The following is a 20664-nucleotide window of genomic DNA, read 5'->3' on the forward strand; positions in this document are numbered from 1 at the left end:
CTAGACTTCTGAGCTAACTTTTCTGCCCTGAGTTTAATTGGCCCACAAGATCACCTGGAAACCCACGGTTTGGGTTTGACCGCTCTTTGGAGGCAGCCTAAGATCACAACAAAGGTCTGCTGAGAGCACTTGTGTGCGGGTACCTCCTGTGTGCAGAGGCACGCTGCAGCCCGTCTTCTCAGAGCAAACCTGGGCGTGAATGGGAATCCTCATGAGAGTGTTTTGGACTTACCTTTATCACGTACAGGGGAGAGTTTTGTTGGTTAAAGCGAGCTTACATGGGGAGTGTTCTAGGCCCTTAGACGTATTTCATAGGTGCCGAGGAAGCACCCCCGGTCTGTCAGGCTGTTGCACTGTGGTGGCTTGTATGCTGCTGTGATGCTGGAAGCGATGCCATCAGTATTTCAAATAGCAGGGTCACCCGTGGTGGACAGACTTCAGTGAAGCTTCTAGACTCAGGTAGATTAGGAAGGAGGACCTGACAAATCACTTCTAAAGAGGAAGAGTGGCCACTGAAAACATTGTGAAAAAGCGGCAGAATATTGTCTGATACAGTGCGGGAAGATGAGCCCTTCACGTTAGAAAGAATCCAAAGCATAGACGGTGAAGAGCTGCCTCCTGGAAGGAGAATCGGCCTCAATGGAGCAGTGTTTTCGGGTCCTTCCTTTGCTAATGCGGCCCGACTCAAAAGGAGAAGGATGCTGCAAGCTCGGTCAGTAAGTAGAGATGGAATGCACAAAATATGGAGGTAGGGAAATTAGAAGTCACCCAAGATGAAATGAATCCAGAAGGATCCCAGGCTTGTTCTAGAGCAGCGGTCTCAACCTGTGGGTCGCGACCCCTTTGGGGGCAGAACGACCCTTTCACAGGGGTCGCCTGATTCATGACAGTAGCAAAAGGACAGTTATGAAGTAGCAATGAAAATAATGTTATGGTTGGGGGGTCACCACCACATGAGGAGCTTCATGAAAGGGTCGCGGCATTAGGAAGGTTGAGAACCGCTGCACTGGAGCATAGAGAAACTACAGTGAAAGGAAGATAATGGTGATGTGAACGCATCTTTCAGAAGATTGTCAAATATGGCTAGAGAAGAATCCCAGAGAGGATGTTAACCTGTGCTGTACTGAATATGCAAAGACATTTGACTGTGGGAATCATAAGTTATGGAGAGCACTGCCAGGACGGGGACTTCCAGAACACTTAATGCATGTTCTTGTGGTCCCCGGACAGACTCCAAGAGGTCGTCATTCGAATAGATGCTGCGTGGTTTATGACCAAACAGAGTGTTCATCGGGGCTGTATCATTTCACCACACTTATTCAGTCTGTATGTAGGGCACACAATCGGAGATGCAACTTCGGGATTGGAAGAAGACTCATGAACAACCTGCAGTAAGGTGCGGATGGCACAGCCTTGTGTACTGAAGATGAATAGGCCTTGAAGTACTACAGCTTTCAATATGGATTACACCTCAGCAGAAGGAAAATAAAAAACCCTCAAACTCGGCCAATAAGGGACATCATCATAAAGAGAGAAAAGATGCAAGTCGTCAAGCGTTTCGTTTCCGTTGGATACATAAGCAATGGCAATGGAAGCAGCAGTCGACATCAAATGATGTATTGCATTGGGCAAATGTGCGCTGCGAAGGATTTCTTTAAAGTGCTCAAAGGCAAAGCTGTCCCTTTAAATTCCATAACCCACGTCTTGCTGTTTTCATTTGCCTAATATGTCTGGGAACTCTGGACAATGACTAGGAAGACTGTAGAAGAACGGTCCATTTGAATTAATGAATATTTTGTTGAAAAACACTGAATATGTCATGGACTTCCAAAGAGCAATCAAATCTGAGTTGGATGAATGTCCACAACCAGAATCCTCTTTTGGAAGCAAGGACCTTTGACACCGTGTCTTACATATTTTGGACCTGTTCTCAGGAGGTCAGTCCCTAGAGAACATTCATGTAGATGACGTCCATGATGTAAATAAAGTAGATGATCCATGAAAAAAGTACAACCCTTAATGCGATGGATTGACACAGTGGCTGCAACAGTGAGCTCAACCTTAGGACTGATTGTGAGGCTGGCGTGGGGCAGGCAGTGTTTCCTTCTGCCGTGCGTAGGGTTGCTCTGAATTCACTCAATAGCGCCGAACAACAGCAACAACACTAAAAGAGGAGATATGTGTGGCTTCTTTTCCATTTAAGATATATGAGATTGGACTTTTTAAGTGGAAATCTCCCAGAAGTTTCTGCTTTCTATTATATGAATGTTTTCTCTTGGAAAATCTTTTTTTTTTTTTAAATCGTTTTATTAGGGGCACATACAACTCTTATCACAACCCATACATACATCAATTGTGTAAAGCACATTTGTAGATTCATTGCCCTCATCATTCTCAAAACAATTGCTCTCCACGTAAGCCCCTGACACTAGCTCCTCATTTCCCCCCCTCCCTCCCCCCACCCCTTCCCTCATGAACCCTTGATAATTTGTAAATTATTATTTTGTCTACACTGTCCAGCGTCTTCCTTCACCCACTTTTCTGTTGTCTGTCCCCCAGGGAGGAGGTTATATGTAGATCCTTGCAATCGGTTCCTCATCTCCACCCCACCCTCCCTCCACCCTCCCGGTGTCGCCACTCTCTCCACTGATCCCTTCGGCACCTCGTGATCATGCAGGCTGGTGTGCTTCTTCCATGTGGGCCATGTTGTTTCTGAGCTAGATGGTTGCTTGTTTACCTTCAAGCCTTTAAGACCCCAGATGCTATATCTTTTGATAGCCGGGCACCATCATCTTTCTTCACCACATTTGCTTATGCACCCATTTGTCTTCAGTGATTGTGTCGGGAAGGTGAGCATCATGGAATGCCAGTTTAATAGAAGAAAATATTCTTGCATTGAGGGAGTACTTGATTGGAGGCCCCATGTCCATCTGCTACCTTAATACTAAACTTATAAATATATGCACATAGATCTATTTCCCCATCCTCATATATAAATGTATTTACATATGCACATGCCTTTCTTTAGACCTCTCTATATGCCATTTGCCTCCTAGCTCTTGTAAAATCTTATAAATCTATTTAGAGCTCCTGATTTTATATTTTACAAAACCCATTATAATCATACATTTTCAATAAGTATCAGACCTCACAAGAAAGCCAGCAGAGGGTATGTGAAGATTTGTTTAAAACAGAACAACAACCCAAACACCCATCTGTACCAAGCATCTTCCTCTTTCCCTGAATAGCCTTTTGTTCCAATTTCACATGTCCAATAGCCTTGGTCATATGAAAAAAATAGTCTGTTGCCCCTTATTCTTCATGTTTGATTAAGGTAACACACTATACTTTAAAACTTGTCTTCAAATAGTTGACACTTCTTAATTCCTGCCCACCCCCCACCTTTTTAAAAATTTCACCTTTTAGCAAATTTAGGTAATGGCCCTCTTTGAGTATAAACATGTCTGTTTATATATGTTTTTATATTAGAATTATATCTTGATAATGTTTTCTGTTAGTAACCCTCCAACTACCCTAGAGTGGGTTTTTAATCTTCTCTATCAGATAGTTCCAAGTCTTTAAGTCCTAGCACAGCATTTACCCATCTTTAAATGAGAGACTTGGCAGACCATTGATTATTGTACTAACATACTTTCCTATACTAAGTTTTGGTGGTGTTATACAGGAGAAAAACCCAAACCCAAACTCACTGCTATCAAGTAAATTCTGACACATAGAAAAGAGACCCCAAATTCAAATACAATTTATGGAGACATATCAATTAAGTCTTAAACAGGACCAAGGGAAGACAGAGACAAATCGTTTGTATAAGGGAGACCGGCAGCACAGGCCTGAATGATGTCCAAGGACTTAGAGAAACTCGGTCACTTAAAGTGGACTTGGAGCACAAAGGAAACCATTACCAAATCTCGACTTACGGTGGATCCATTCATCATAGTTGCAGACAGAACTACCGAAGCGGGAAAGGGACCACGATTGGGCTCTACACACAACTGCAGAACAAAGCGCTTACAGGATTAGTTTGGAGCCTTTCCACCAAGGCAGTCAGCATGTGACTAATGCCTCTACAGACCTCAGTGCCCCAAATTTCATTTAGGGCACACCCAGGCAAGTCCCTAAGAGTTAGACTGCCCCTTCCTGGGCCAGCTTAAGGGGGTAATAGCAATCCACGTTCAAACACACTTTGAGGAAAAGTACAGGTTAGTGATCAGAAAGAACTCAAAGGAGGCTGAATCTGTGTGGAGATCCAAATGCATTTAGACTTCTCCCTGTAAATTGTAGCCTTCCATAAACGTAGGGCTAAGAATTTAAGCTGAATACAATGATTCCTAATAAGTAGTATAACACTATCATTATTCTATAAGCTCAGATATAGATAAATCTATAATCAAAGATGTACCTCCCATAACTATGGAAAGGGGGACTAAACTTCTGGGTGAGTACGTTTGTATAACAGGATTCCTGCTTCGATATGTGTTGAACAGTCTTGATGAGCTTGCTTAATGGAAATGGAAGCCTCTTTTTTTTAATATTTGCTTTCATGAAAATTTCTTGACGAAAAACATTGCCTTCAGAGTATCAGAGGAGGTAGTACAGGCTATAGATATTTTACCTAGATGAGCCTGCAGAAAGATGAAGTGACTTCGAAACTTCAAAAAGTTATTTTGATAATAAACTATATTCATGCAGCATTTCTTCAGACATTTGAACAACACTAAAATTAAATAGTTGAATTATGTTTTGCTAATGTTTCTATCAGAAAATGCCAGATTTTCTTGGTATTTTAGTTGAGGAAGATCAAAATGTTATTTTCTTGACAAATTTTTAGTTCTCTGAGTTTACATCAGTGATATGAAAATTTTGTGTGCTTTCATAATTTTGACACACTTTACATGCCAGTGTCAAAGACTTATAATATAAGCTATATGAGGGGGTACCCCCCCAAAGTGGAATTTTTTTTCAAAGCTATGTTTTTAAATTTCTTTCCTAAACAACCTTATCACCATCAACATACTATCCATTACACTTAATACATTTGTCAAATCTGAGATTCCATTTTTCAAACTGTTAGGTTGGCTGACAGCACTTCCCTCGTTTTTTTCTTCAACTGTTCTGCATCATCAAATCACTGTCCTTTCATGTCCTTCTTCATTTTCAGAAACCAAAAAGTCACATAGAGTTGAGGTCATGTGAGTAAGGTGGGTAGGGCAAGAGAGGCATGCTGTTTTTTGGCCCAAACCAGTGCACTGAGATGGCTGTGGGAGCAGGTGCATTGTCGTGGTGGCAAAACCAGACCCCTGCCTGCCACCAATCAGGCCTTTTTTGTTGTTAAAATTCACTGAACTGAGCTCCATGACGGTCCGATAACTTCCCCATCTCTTCAATGGTCTGTCATCAGCCGTTGCGTACAAGTACACGAATTATGTCCACATTTTTGTTTGGGAATTTGACTGACATACAGATTGAGGTTTGTCATCAATCTACATTTCACCTTTTTTGAAACAAGAAAACCACTTGTACACTTGAGTTTTTACCATAGTGCTGTTCTTGTAAGCTGTGTTCAACATCACAACAGTTTCTGCGGCATTTCCTGAGCAGGAGACAAAATCTTATAGCTGCATTCTGTTCTCTTAAATTGGCCATCACAAAAAACGAGGTTCAAGTGAAACTGCTTTTACAAAAAAATTCAATTTCCAAAGAGAACCTTCCCAGGCAACCCCACTAGGTGTACTAACTCATAGCGAGTTGATTGATGCTTGCCTAACAGGAAAAATGCATACTACGAAAGCTCTGCTCAGCGGACCTTTTGTCCTTTTTGTGGGGGGCGGGGTACCCTCTCGTACAGTACCCGAGCACAGAGATAACATAGATCCCCACAGGTATAAAATATCGGAATGAATAAAAACCCAAGTTCTGAATGTAGCCTACCCGAATTCAAACTCTGGTTTCCCCACTTGGAAACTTTGTAACCTTGGGAAAGATTTTAGGCCTCGGTTTCCTCGCCTGTAAAATGGAAGTAATAATGGTATCAACTTCTTTATTTTATCATAAGAACTAAATGGAACATTGCCTATAGTACCCTTGACACATGTACTTGTCAATACTTTTATTATTAACTTGCTAAAGAACTTTTCAATGTTATTACCAAAAGCATATGTTTATACTTCAAAATTCCTTTGAGTGTAGATGTGGCAGTAAACTAATAAACAAACCAAGAAATATAATTTTCAATGGTGATAAAGTGATGCTTCCAAGATAATTTCCCCTCGGAGTTTGGTGAGTGCCCTAGGGTACTGTGGGCGATTGTATCACTGTTCCCAAACCCTTAATTTCTCCTTATGAGAGAAGTATACATTCACATCCCTTGGCATTCAACTGTTCAGTTCTTCCTGCTAGACTAGATGAAGAATATTTCTGCACCCCACTAACGGTTCCACATAGCTTACTCTGAGTGGTGGGGTGTGATGTAAGCAAGGACTTTAAAGGTGTTTGTGTAATTTAGCTTGCTCTGTTGTATTTCCCTCACTCACTATGCGAAAAAATATGCCCAGAAAACCCAGTGGGCCCAGAGTCATGAAGATGTGTGAGGCTTAGCTCACCCTAATCCAAAGCCTCAAATCTAGCCTGGCCCAGGCCAGCTTTGCAGGTGACTGAGAAAAAGAATTGTTTGTTGCTATAAGATACTGACATATTGACAGCTGTTCATTCGATAGCTCTGCAGAAGACAGCTTGTCGTGGTTAGGTGCTGGGGAATCTGCTCCAGCTCATAGTGACCCTGTGTACCACAAAACACACCATCCCTGGCAGGCCTAAATCGTCTCTCCTTTACAAACCATGCTGTCAAAGATGGCACCTGACTGGTAGATGAGAACATTGTTTCTAAGAAAGTACAGGACTGGGCAGTGTTTTGCTTTGTTTTGTTGTCTAGCAGGCCACGATGAGTCAGACTCAACAGCACACTACAGCAATCTGCCAGTAGCTGATGTGAGGCTCCCTGTGCCTAACCTGTTAATGCAGGCAGTGTAGCTTCTGCTGAGTACCTGCTTTCCTTCTGGGAATTTGGTACATGAGAAGCAGAGGCTGCCTACTGAATCATCCCCCAATAAAACCTTTCCCAGTTGGCAACATTTTCAACATTTTGTCACAACTCATTGTGAGGGCAGTAAGCACATTCTGTGTGACTCCAGTGCACAGGAACTTCAGATGCTTGCCCTTGGTCTCCCCAGTGTTCTCTCCAAGTGCCCCCTCTCTTTGCTGGTTTTGTATCCTTCAAATATAATCCATCACAGCCAAGAGTGTGACTATCTGCTGAGTCGTGTGATGCCTCCCAGCATATCATCAACCTCAGGGTGATCTGAAAGACCTCCCAAACACAACAGCTGTTTTCATCGCTAGTACATGCACACATAATGAAGGATGCTACTGTGAATCTTGGCCTGTTCTTCCAACGAATGTTGTTTGTCATACAAGTTGATATTTTGAGTTCATAGGCAGCCATAAGCAACACGACTTTTCTTTAAAAGGGAGCTGGTGGGCTGTTAACCTACAAGGTAGAAGTTCAGACCCACTAGCCGGCCACTCTGTGAGAGAAAGGTGAGGGTGTCTGCTCCTGTAAAGGTTACAGTCTTGGAAATCCTGGGAGCAGTTGGTGATGAATTCTTTTTTTTTTTTTAATCATCTGAAAACGTGTGTGCAATGAACAGCACTGGAGGAGGACATACCTGACCTCCAGCTTCCCTACTGCCACGAGACAGGAGTCAGACATGCCTCCGCTCTCCATCCTTGCTGCCTGTTTTGACACCAACCATTCCTCCTAAGCCATTCCACATCTATACTGGGTTGGATAATTTGTTGCAGTGGGCACACGGAACTCACAGACAATATGTAGGATTAAAGGGAATTCCATAGGGTACCACAAATCAGGATCAGCAAACAGTAAAGATACAGTCATAGGTAAGGATACAACCGTTGGTCTCCCCAGCCAGCAGCCAAGTCTGTCTTTTCATTTCCTCATCTCCCTGTCCTGTAGCCTCCATGGGCCAAGAAGCCAGACTGCCTGTCGCTCTGCACAGTTCCAGCATCTCAGACAGATGAGGGCACAGCTCCTCGGAGTCTCCACGTCGCTTGTTGTGATGCATCTGGTCTCGGTGGCCTCCCACTTCAGACAGTGGTCTTGAACTTGCTCTTCCAAGGTCCTCAGGGTTTTTGTCTTCTCTCACTGCTTCAAAGAAGGCTCCCCTTTTTTGCAGGGGAGGGTAACAAAAATGGACTGATCCTATCCATCAGTGTTACACACACCCTGTCGCATAGTCCTACCCAATCATTTACTTGGTGGGAGTTACAGAAACTTGGGTAGAAGAGCCACATTAGGAAATTTCACTCCACCAAAGTGGATGACACAGTGGCTGCATTAATGAGCTTGGGCCCAGGACTAATTGTGAGGATGGCGCAGGACCGTGCATTGCGTGCTACCTTCTGGTGCACGGGGTCACTGTGGGCAGAACTGACTGTATGGCACCTACAACGACAGCAGCACAGTATCTTTATTTTGTGTCAATTTTAAAATGATTTTTTCCTGATTATCGAATTAATGTCATTCCATCCCCGATCCCCGCATCATTCTTTAAAGAAATGGAAAAACTAATCACCAATATTATATGGAGAGGAAAGAGACCCAGGATAAGCAAAGCAGTACTTACAAAAACAACAACAAAGCTTCTCACCTCCCAGTCTCAAAACCACTCAGCTACAGTAACCTAGAAATAAACCCATCCACTTGCAGGCAACTGATTTTTGATAAAGGGCTAAAATACATTAAATGGGGAAAAGATAGTCTCTTCAACAAATGGTTCTGACAAATTGGGTTTCTTCATTCAAGAGAATGAACAGGATGTATGCCTCAATCCATACATTGAAAACAAACCCATGATGGAGTAGAGACCTAAATGTAAACTCTAGAGCTATAGAGATCATCGATGAGGAAATAGGGATGAACTTAAGGACCCTAATATATGGTACAAACAAACAATCATAGCAGTAAGCACACAGCAGAAGATAAATGGATGATTCCAAACAAAGCAAGCTCGCTGTCATGTGTCCATGCTGAGACTTAGAGACCCTGTAGCAGAGGACAGAACTGCCCCTGTGAGTTTCTGAGACTATAACTACTAATGAGAGTAGAAAGCCCCATCTTTCTCCCGAGGAAACGTCGGTGGCTTTGAACTGCTGACCTTGTGAATTTCAGCCCAATTCATAACTGTCGTAACCACTCACACCAGGGCTCAAATAAATGATCGGGACCTCTTAAAAATAAGACATATATGTGCATCAAAAGACTAATAAGAGAACTTACAAACTGGGAGGGGGCAGGGAATTAGCACATCAGACGAGGGAAAATGGTACATTGGACAAGGGTCTAATCTTTGAAATCTATAGAAAATTGCAGTACCTCAGCAAGAAAAAGTTGAATAATCCAATTTTAAAATGAGCAGAGGACATGAACAAATACTTCAACAAAGCAGACAACCAGGCAGCCAACAACCGAGCTGCAAATCAAAACAAGAATGAGATACCACCTCACACGACACCAATAGCAAAGTTTACAAACACAGCAGCAACAGAAAATAACAAATATTGGAGCAGGTGCAGAGGTCGGAGCCTCATACACTGCTGCCGGGAGCTGCATAACCCTTCCTCAAAGAACCGGGAGGATGAATACCGTCTGACGCAGCAGTTCTTTGCTGCCATACTCCAGAGCAGTTGGAGCATTCAAACACCAGCCCCGGAACCAGTTACCGGCTTTTCCCTTTTTGTCCTGGGCTTTCTTCTTGTCGTGGTTATTGGAACAATGGATCCATGAACTTGGGCACGTACACACCATGGAATACTAGGCATCGCTAAAGAAGGATAAAGAAGCTGTGAAACACCCCATGGCACGGATAGGTTTGGAGGTCATTGTGCTGGATGAAGTTAGTCAGTCATAGAAGGACAAATATTGTATGAGATCATTATTATAAAAGAAAAAATCAATAAAAGGGTTTCCATACCAAAAACCACACAGACTGTGATAGTTACAAAGGGCACAAGGGAAAGGAAGGTCAGGAAAGGTCATAGGCAGACAGGGATGCACTTGGCTGCAAAGGACAACAGTATTCTGCCTGAGGGAGAAGAGGAATACAAATGGGCAGGGCAAGCTGTTGGAGATTTGCTCATTAGTTTGTTGTTGAATACAAAAGTGATCTGAAATGTAAACACCCAACTAATTCATAGTAAAAAACTAAAAAAAAAAAAAGACTTGTGTAAATGGTTTTAGCAGTAAGCGTTACACACCCAAACCTACCTTAGTGCCATCGGTTCGGTGCCGACTCATGGTGACCATATAGGGCAGGGTAGAACTGCTCCTGTGGGTTTCTGAGATTATAACTCTTTATAGGAGTAGAAAGCCTAGTCTTTCTCCCTTTGTATCAGTCCAAAATTTAAACAAGAGAGATATCTACTCATGGAAGAATAAATAAACCAATTGCAGTGTATTTATTCAATAGACTCCTACTAGACAATAACAAATAAATGAGCCGAGGTTCCAGCCCCTCTCCAAGGCACGGTCACTGCCCTCAGCCTACTCAAGATCATGGCCACCTCTGAGGTGCTGCCATTGGGCAAAAGCTCTTTGAGGAGGAAACCAAAGAAGTCTACCAGTTGGTAAATAATCCAGGAAAATTCCTCCTGCTGCCAAGGACCCGATGACAGCAGACTCTGGTTCTTTCTAGAAAGAACCACCTGGAAGGCAAAGCTGCGATTTCCAATAAAATCATCAGTTGTATTTTCCCATTGCTACAGGAAGCAGGTACCAAAATTGCTTTCACCAAAGAATGAGGCAGGGAGGCAGCTTTCGCTGCAACGCAGGGTGGAAATGGTCCCTGTTGGGTAGGTGTATCAAAGAATAGCAACTGGTTCTTTTCTCACAGGTACCCTGGCATCAAGGAAAGTGGAGATGTTTTTCAAAGAGGATGCCACTAATGACTCACAGCAGTTTGAGGAACAGCTAATGCCGCCAAATTTTGCTTTGCTGGACTTGTGATAAGTCACACTGAAGTGGATATCATGAGTCATGTCATGCCACACAGGCCATTGTTGAAATATTGCGGGGAAAACCTGGTTGCCTAGGACTGTGCACTGGTTGACATGAAGGTTGAATTTGGTACCAAAGAAATTGTTCTTGCTGATGTTATTAATAATGATTCCTGGAGACGCTGGCCACCAGGAGATCAAAGCTGAACGAAGAACACGCAGTCAGAGAAGGGTTGAAGGGCTGGAGATGGTCAAATAATTCGAGTGGGTTGCAGGAAGAGTGGAGCTCCTTCTGCAATCACAGTCAGTGCTGGGTGGTAGTATTGACGATCTCCATCATCGAGAGAAAACCAAGGAGGCTTGTGGAAATTTTGAGATTCCATGTGAACTTCCACCTTGGCCCATAAAGGACCAGATGAAACTCTTGAGGATTAAGGCCGAGTATGGAGACAGCATTCTTGCTGTCTTTGTGGGAGGGGCAGGCAGGAGCAATGGTTTGGGGCCAGGGATCAGCTGTCCTCCCCTCACACCAGACTCGGGGCTCACAACTTAAGGTCTCTTGGGCTGCCCAGTAGTCTTGACTGTTCATCTCTACTTTCTCTAGTAGGATCAGCTCAGATCTGTGGATTGGACAGTCATTTGAGATGGGCCAAACTTGGAGGAAACATCTTAAATACATGGATTTCCTTGAAGCAGGCTGACAAGAGAATCAGAGAATGCAGTGTATGAGAACTTCACTATGTTTATTAGAAAAACTCTACAAATTCCTATTTTAGCTGTAGGAAAAAATAAGCCATGCAAGATGAAAAGCTAAGAGAAAAATAAAAATTATTGAATAAAAAAAGAAATGAACTACTGTGCATGGATGACTCCTAAAAATGTATCACAACATATTATAGTTATCTCAATTAGATTTCAGTTAAAAAGTAGATGGAGTAAAGGAAGACCCACATAAAGAGTTGGACCTTGTATGGTGTCAGAGAAAATGTAATTTTCAAGTTAGAGAAATATGCGACGTAGGTACAGGGCTACCTACTTAAGATTTTATTTATAGGAAGCTTTAGAAAAGGCAAAACTAATTTATGTTGAAAACCACCCGAACAATTGTGGAGAGCAGGCTCACTAGAATTTGGCGTGAGTGATTTTCTGAGCAGCTCTTCTGCTGCCTTCCGGGATGCTGGTTATACAGGTCTGCGTACACCTCATATGTTACACTTGGCTTCTGTGCATTGTACTGTTTGTTATGTGATTATGTTGTAATTACAAAGAAAAGGAAGATACCTGCATATTTCTCTAATTTGCACATCAGATTTTATTTTAGTCCCACACAAGGCGCAGCTCTTTATGTGGGTGGCCCTATCAAAGACATCTATGTATTAGAAAGTTTATTTCTCTTCTTTCCCTGCCCCTTCCATTGATCTTCTGAAAGCCACAGGAATGTGAGAGAAGGTGGGTGACCACTGTAAGCCAAACTGTAGCAGAAAACTTGTCCTGTGATTTGAATGTGTGACTCTAGAAATGGTTGCTATGGTGATAAACCATTTTACTTAAATAGCATGTATTTTGTTCAAAATTCAGAGAAATGGTAACAGTTTCTAGTAATCATGCACTGGTATTGACTTCAGTGATATGCCTAGAGCTTACAGGTTTTGCATCCATTATCACCAGATGAGTTCGTCAGGTTAAAGTGATGCTAGTGAATAGTGAGATATGTGTGTTTAGCCCAGTTTTCCTGTGACATATCTCCCTTTGCACGCATGGAGCCCTTTTTCAAGATTAATAGTATAAGCCTGCAAAATCAGGTCAAGGGTGCTGAATTACAGAAAGATGTGACCGGAGGAAGCTGTGCGGTCATCTTTGCTATCATTTTTGCCTCTTTAGGACAGGCTAGTCTTATGGATGCATTTTTCATTTGTATTGTGAATTGGGTGAAAGTTTACAGAGCAGATCAGTTTTTCACTCAACAGTGTTTTTTTCGTGACGGTTTGTTTCATGCGTTCCTTGGCTGCAGTCCCCACAATGCAACCTCACTTATCCCACTTCGTCCCTGTGTTTCTGCAAGCCTCCTCCTTTTCTGACCCTTCTGAGCTTTGTCCTTGGGTCAATCCTGGCCTTTGGATCTCAAATGGTTGATTATTCTAAGGTCTGTGTACTTAACTAATGTCACTGTTCCCCTTAAAGAGCTGTCTATTGTGTGGCTGAAACTTGAGGGATGTGGGTGAGCTCTTCTCTAGACCTGCATGGTGAAGAAAGGCCATCGTCTTGGAGGTTCCACCAATCTCTAGCTGACCAAGAAGCTTGGCCTTTTTATGATTTTGATTGTTGTTCCACATTTTTTCTTCTACTCTATCTAGGATCTTTTCATTGGATCCCTTTCAGAGAAATTGGTAATAGTAGCCAGACACTGTCTAGTTCTTCTGGTCTCGAGGTTGTGGAGACGGACATGTGAGAAATCCATTAATCTGTTGGACTAATTGTCTCTGTGTGTCTTTGATTTAAATCACTCTTCTTTCCTCTGGACAAGGAGAGGCCAATAGTTGTACCTTATATGGCTGCTCGAGAGCTTTTCAGATCCCAGGCCCTACTCACCAAAGTGTGGACTATGCCATTTGACTTTGTGTCCCCAGTCCCAGCGACTCATTCCCTCAAGGTATTTGGTTATGTCTAAAAAGCTCTCAGAGCTTTGTCCTCTATACGCTCCACCACATTCATGGGTTTATTTGTAGCAAAGGCAAATAAAGACCTATGTATAAATAGCACCCGGAGAACGAACTATGATTGAACTGTCTCAAATAGTAAGAGCCGACCCGAGGACGAGGAGCAGTTGAGATGCTGCCTAGGTCAGCCCGTATCTGATTGCCGCCCTCAGAGATGCCTCCTAGCTCCAGAGTGCTAAAACCTGCCCCCTCCTTCATTTTATAGATTTAAAAGTATATATCCTCCTCCTCTTTCCATTTTAGACTGAGTAACTCTCATAAAGAAACCTCCACCCCTTCATCATATTAGTAGCCTGTCTGTTGTAAACTTTTAATGGTCCCTTCATATCTATTTCAAGTTGATTGTAGTGTTTCAGGGAGAAAGATGAGGCTTCCTCCCATTAAAATTACAGTCTCAGAAACTCAAGGGGGCAGTTCTACCCTGTCCTGTAAGGTGGCTCTGAGTCAGCGTCAACTCCATGGCAGTGAGTTTTGGCAGTGTTCCAAGGATGACTTCATCCTGCTTGAATAGAAAGACAGAAGATTTTTATTTTCTTTGACTTCTAAAATGCTTTCCGGTGATACTCAGGTCCTTGTGCAATGGTATATGTACTAGGCTGGGTTGTATATCATGCTAGTATTTCAGAGAATGTCTGTAATGATATTTACATCCTCACCTGGGTTAATAGTGGATGGTCCCCAGTCTAAGGATAACTTAGAACCACCCCATCCGCCACCTGCCAGAATCGAATATTAAAACTCTTCCGTCACCTTTCTCCCGCTCTGTACAATCAGGGGAACTCATCCTTCTCTGTTTGCTTTCCCTGACCTGAAGATCTTAGTGACTCCTATTGCCTCGGCAATTTCGCTTTCCATTTCTCTGTCCTATTACTTACAAAACTGTAAAATTGCATCGGTGGCAGCAAAGATCCCTGGGGACTCCCAGCAGCTATGAGAGAAGAAAAGGGGAAACCTGAACTTAGATAATCTGTAGCTTACAAAAGAAGTCCCTGAAGTTGAAGATTTGTTCGTGTTCCTAAAGAAACGCCGGAACGCTAGGATTTGCTTTGGCCAGGAACATTCCAAAGAGATGAGAGACTTGGCTGTTGGTAAGGAAAGCCACAGCTTGGCCTGAAGGGCACCCTGGCGCTCAGCCTGCGTCCTTGTTCTGTGAACATCAGAGAACAGTTTTAATGAGGAGCTGTCTGGGAAAGGAGATTGGTCTCCTAGGAAAACTCCCACTGCTCTGGTCCCTAAACAAAGGCCCCTGACTGATTACAGCTGTGATTAGCATAGAGAGATAGTGCTTTACAGGGCACACACACACACACACACACACACAGAGTAGTTTGCTAAACACACTCTTAGAAGATCTTAGCATTTACAGTGTAGTCATTGAAAAGGGAAGTAGGTTTGCATTGATGTTACCAGGAAATGAAAGAAGCAAATACTGTCATTTATTTCAGTGCAGTTTTAGGTCAACTGTGGGGTTCAAGAAAAATGTGGTTGAGGATTTAACACATATTAAACACCAAATTGACAGAGAAATAAGAAACATACACTTTAATTTGTTGCTGCTAGAAGGGGGTGACACGCTGGGATGCTAACTGCAAGGCCAGCGATTCAAACCCACCATGTGCTTGTGGGAAAGAAATAAGACTTTCTGCTTTTATCAGGATTTAGTCTCAGAAACCCAAAGGGACAGTTCTACTCTGGGTGGCTTTGAGTCAGAATCGACTCGAATAGTTCGTGTGTGTGTGTGTGTGTGTGTGTGTGTGTGTGTGTGTGTTAGAAGTATAAATTGGTAGAACCGTATGGAGGGCAATATAACAATATCTTTCAAAATTATAATTCCATGTGCCCAAGAGTTCTTCCTCTAAATGTACATATATGAACATTTGCATAAAGACACATATATGTTCAAAATGCTGCAAGAACAAAATTATTCTTGGTAGCATTATATGTACAAGTAAAAGGTTGGAAATGACCCAAGTGGCCATTGTGATAAGGCTGGCTGGTTGGATGTTACAGTATATCACATAGAAGAGTGGTACAGCGTCCCAAGAGAGACAGGGGCTCTTTTGATGCACTGACATGTAATGATCTTCAAGATAGCTGTTCATTGGGGAAAAAAATCTAGATGTAAAGTGTGATTGCTAAAAAAGAAAGAAATTCACTTCCATCAAGTCGGTTTTGACTCCTGGTGCCCCAGTAGGGCAGAGTAGAACTGCCCTTATGGGTTTCCAAGACTGTAAATCTTTAGGGGAGTAGAAAGCCCCATCATTCTCTTGTGGTGCATTTGGTGGTTTGAACTGCTGACCTTGTGGTTAGCAGCTCAACATGTAGCCCACTATGCCACTGGGGCTCCTAAAGAGTGCTTACAGTGGGCTACTATTTGTATAAAAATGGGGGCAGAAAGTGCTTTGAGAGATTAAGTCAAACTATATAAAATTGCTACAATTGGACTGTTTGGGGCCTACAAAAGTAAAGTATCTCTAGAAGTGCAGGCTTTAAATCGACAGTATGGATTGTTGTGAGTGGTGAGTATAGGGGAAAGGAGGGCACCTGAGCCTATATACGTCATGATAAATGGAGAAAAGATTGAAGTGGTCAAGGACTTCATTTTACTTGGTTCCACAGTTAACACTCACGGAAGCAGCAATCAAGAAATAAAAAAACATATTATTGGGCAGATCTGTTGAACATGAGCGCTTTGAAGTGTTAAAAAGCAAGGATGTCACTTTGCGGACTAAGGTCCACGTGACCTAAGCCACAACTACTTTCAGTTGCTTAATGTGCATGTAAAAAGCTGGAGAGTGAATAAGAAAGATCAAGTAAGAATTGATGCATTTGATTAAAGGTGTTGTGTTAGACAGGGTTCTCTAGAAAAACAAAAACAGAACGCTAATAATTTTATATATATTTATACAGATAGATTGATAAAGTAAGAAATAAACAGTTAATTAAATTATTAAACAGTACAAATGGCTCAGTGCAACTCACTCCCTTGAGACATTTGTGAGACACTGGCAGTCCTTCAAGTCTTGAGGGCTGCCGGGTATTCCTTTGTAGAGCAATTCAGGCTATCCGGGCACAGGCAGCAAACAGCAAGGCAGGTCACCAACAGTCAGCCAGATGACAGGGTCCAACAGTCCCCAGCTCAAGAGATGTACATTCCAATGGTGTGGTGAAGCAGGTCTTGAAGGAACCTCTAATTACAGCGACGCAGTCCATGGGTTAGGTGTCCCACAGGTAGTGTAGCTTGCACAGAACAAGCAAGGCAGCCGCACATTGGTCCAATGATCAAAGAGCAAGAGACAAGAGAGGCGAGGCTCACCGAGCCATTTTTCTCTCCACCCTTCAATTAATCCCACATGTGTTTATCAGCCAGGTTGGCACAATAAACTAACTCAGGTGTTGACAAAAAATATTGGTCCAAGAGACCAAGGACTGCCAGAGAAATAAACATGTCTCTTGGAAGAAGTACAGCCAGAATGCTTCGTAGAAGCGAGAATGGCAAGACTTTGTCTCACATGCTCTGGACATGTTATCAGCAGAGACCAACTCCAGGAAAAGGACAGCATGCTTGGGAAAGGGCCGGTCAACCAGCAGAAGACCCCAGCAAGATGGGCCCTCACCTAATCACGCCTGAGTGTGGCCTGGCACAGCCCGTGTGTACGTCTGTTGTGTCTCCATTCACACGAGTCAGAACCGATTGGACAGCACCAGCTACAACCAGAAAGGGGAGGGGTGAGCTTGTGTACATTGTGAATATGACCACATCAGGATCTGTCTAGTACCTGTTAAACCATATAGAGAGCAATGCACATGGTTAGAGGAATATATATATATATATAGCTATAGAATGAAATGTCATCTTTCTACACCGAAACAGCCAAATGTCTTTGTGTAGTTTCTTTTCCCTTCCAATATGCCTGAAAATTCTGAGCATTACTTTAAAATATCTTATTCACAAAAAGAAAATACAAATTCTCTAGTCTTTTTGAAAAAAAAAAAGAAAAATACATAATATTGTGTACCGAGACCGTTCCCAAATATCTCCTTCTTCTAAGTCTACTAATGATTCAGGTATATTAAAAATGGAACAGTGAAAAAGAATGGAAATGTACGAACATGAGCTCATTAAAAATGAAGCAACGGAATCTCTATTTTCATTCTATGAATATTGGGTACAGTGGACATGTTGAAAGCATGCGCTCCACTCAAACTCCTGCCCTTAAGGCAGTTCCAACTCGTGGCAAACTTCTAGGGCAGGGGAGAACTGCCCCAGGGGGCTCCCAAACGGTGACTCGTTACAGGAGTAGAGAGCCTCATCTTTTCCACTACTTGGTGGAAATGTCAAAGGAGCAAGGGCTGCGTTCACACCTAGCTTTTAACAGGATTTGGATAGAAAATGAACTGAATTTTTATGAATTGAAATTTCCGAGATAAGTTATGTCTTCGAGATCAGTGCTACTGTACCACAGAAAGCAGTTTACCGTCAGGGAGCCACTCACAGACCTAAGGGGGGTTGTCTCCTCAGCCTCTGTCATCCTTAACGAGTGAGTGCCGCCAGATCATGGAGTGCTGAAGGAGTGTAAGTGTTTTCTATTTCTTAAAAGAGAACCCGGAGAAGCAAGTCAGAAAAATGCATAGAGAAAACATTTTTACGTTTCAAAATTTATGTAAAATGATTTAAAAATATTTACCAACTCAGAAACTAGCATGCACAGTTATAAATCACACATGTAATTTTGTGAAGAGGGACATATTTAAGGGTTGTCTGCAAACAAACATCAGGTAAGTTCTCTCTTGTAGGACAGGCACCATGAAGTCTACATGGCCTGTATTTATTCATTAAACCAATATATGCTAGGTTTCTACTCCAGAATCACCCCCCTCCCCACCCCACACAGACAGACACTGCTGTCAAATTGATTGCAACACCATGTGAAACAGAGCAGCGGTGCCTCAGAGGGTCTCCGAGGCAGCACAGCTTCTTCTATGGAGTGACCAGGGTTTTGCAGCAGAATGCTTTCACCACTGTGCAACCAGAGCTTTTAGGTTTCTGCAACTCAGTATGAACCGTGATCACTGTTATCAACAAGGGCTTGAATGGGCAGAGCAACATCATGTTCATTTGCTATGTGCTACATGGCCTAGAAGATTCTGTGTTGAGCCGTTCTACCCGATAGGTGGCTGAGAGTCAGGATGGACGCTGACAGGAAGTTTGGTTTGGGTTTTACATGAAATCCATTCATTTTCTTTAAAGATAGTGAACTGTGTGTTTCACGATCTAAATGAGAGCTCACTGATGCTCAGCCCTGAGCCTGCTCGCATGGTTTTCTTGAGGCATTCTCTGCTTTTAGAATCCTCTGCTCAGCTTCATTTAAGTTAGAGATGCCTTGAAAAATGGATCTTAGGTCAAAGTGGGCGGTCACCGTCACCGTGTCCCTCCCGACAGCAGGGTTAGGTCGCGTTTCCTCTCCTGTGAGGTGAGATGACCCGGGAACACACTGGCCTCTCAGTCCGTTTGACTTCCTTTGTGCTGTGAGGCTCTCGCCGTACCTTCGCGGCCATGGCTTCCATCCTCCTAACCTGTTTAGGCAGTCAGCACAGATGCTGTTTCCCCCTTAGTAGTGAGGACCCCAGATGCAGGGAAGTCACAGAGCTCCCCCAGCGGTGGGACTGAGATGAGGAAGCCAGTCCTGGAACTAGTGTAAAGGTCACTGTGAGAATGTACCCAGACCAAACCCCACTGCCATGGCGGCAATTCTGACTCATTGCGACCCTGAAGGACTGCCTCTGTGGGTTTCCAAGACTAACTCTTTGTGGGAGTAGAAAGCCTCGTCTTTCTCCGCAGAGCAGCTGGTGGTTTTACATTGCTGGCCTTGTAGTTAGCAGATGAACCCATGACCACTATGCCACCAGGGCACCCCCGGGAGAATGTACCAGGGGTGGGGGGGCCACATGCAGCAACTCCATACCCAGATTAGAAAGAATGATCATGCTGTACTTGTCCAGGTAATTGTATAAATGCCAAAGCTTGTCTAGGCACTTGTCAAGATTAAATGAGGTGAGGACCATTAAGTGCAAGTGGACTTTCTGTGCAAATGTTACCTGATATTTACTTCTGTCTTACACGGCAGAGGATTTGAAGCAGAACCTAAACAGCGTGTCCTCCATCAAACAGCAAACCATTCCGTTTTCTTGTGTGTGTTCCAGGAACTTTCTTTGGCGTCAAGTCATAATTTTACACTGTGGCTAGTTTATGCCCAGCCTATCTGGAGGGGGTTCCAACTTGAAAATCTTAGACAACTTGGTGGTTTCTTGCTTCTTTAAATTGCTGGGTTGCTTTATGTCTGACTACTCATCAGGCTATCTTTTCTTTCTAGCTCATTGATCAAGGAAAGGATCATCCTGTGACAAGTATGAGAGCAAATACGGATATTTTAGGCACCGTGTCTCCAGGTGGCACTTCTAGAAAACTCATTCCAGTTAGACTCAAGGAGGAACTAGAGAAAACTCCTGAAACATCAAACCAACCAATGAAAACCAAGTTCACTACTAAATCCATGGGCCTGCCTAGAGCCAAAAAGAAATGATGAGATCACCTCCCACACGGAACAGTGCAAGAACAAGACTGCTCTTTCTAGTGCTAAAATGAGGACGGTGGGGGTGGGGGGTGGGGAGGATATGCCTATGCTGAGCTCGTAGCCTTCTGGCTCTGCTGAGCCCCGTCATGGGTTTGCGTCAGTTTAAAATGGAAGCTAGTTATCGCAAAGCAGCATGACCCACCTCTGGGGTTCAAGGACAGCCATTGGTAGGCTTGAAATGAGCTGTGGTTCAAATCAACTCAACTCGAGATGTCTACAAGGGT

At 43.1% G+C, this 20664-nt stretch overlaps 1 protein-coding gene and 1 pseudogene across 1 annotated transcript in view; both read left to right on the plus strand.

Annotated features, from left to right (window-relative positions):
• Positions 1–20448, plus strand: part of STK33 (serine/threonine kinase 33) — a 222361-nt gene extending 201913 nt beyond the window's left edge. The window contains exon 13 of the mRNA XM_045290987.1: positions 20180–20448. Coding sequence (XP_045146922.1) covers positions 20180–20389 — 210 coding nt within the window. The 3' untranslated portion in view covers positions 20390–20448. The remainder of the gene's footprint in view (positions 1–20179) is intronic.
• LOC101660644 lies at positions 10634–11817 on the plus strand (annotated as a pseudogene).
• Positions 20449–20664: the final 216 nt, after the last annotated feature.

Source organism: Echinops telfairi, unplaced genomic scaffold (genome assembly GCF_000313985.2).
Source record: "Echinops telfairi isolate 266 unplaced genomic scaffold, ASM31398v2 ScPeMD7_60;HRSCAF=208, whole genome shotgun sequence".
In the NCBI taxonomy this organism is placed as follows: domain Eukaryota; kingdom Metazoa; phylum Chordata; class Mammalia; order Afrosoricida; family Tenrecidae; genus Echinops; species Echinops telfairi.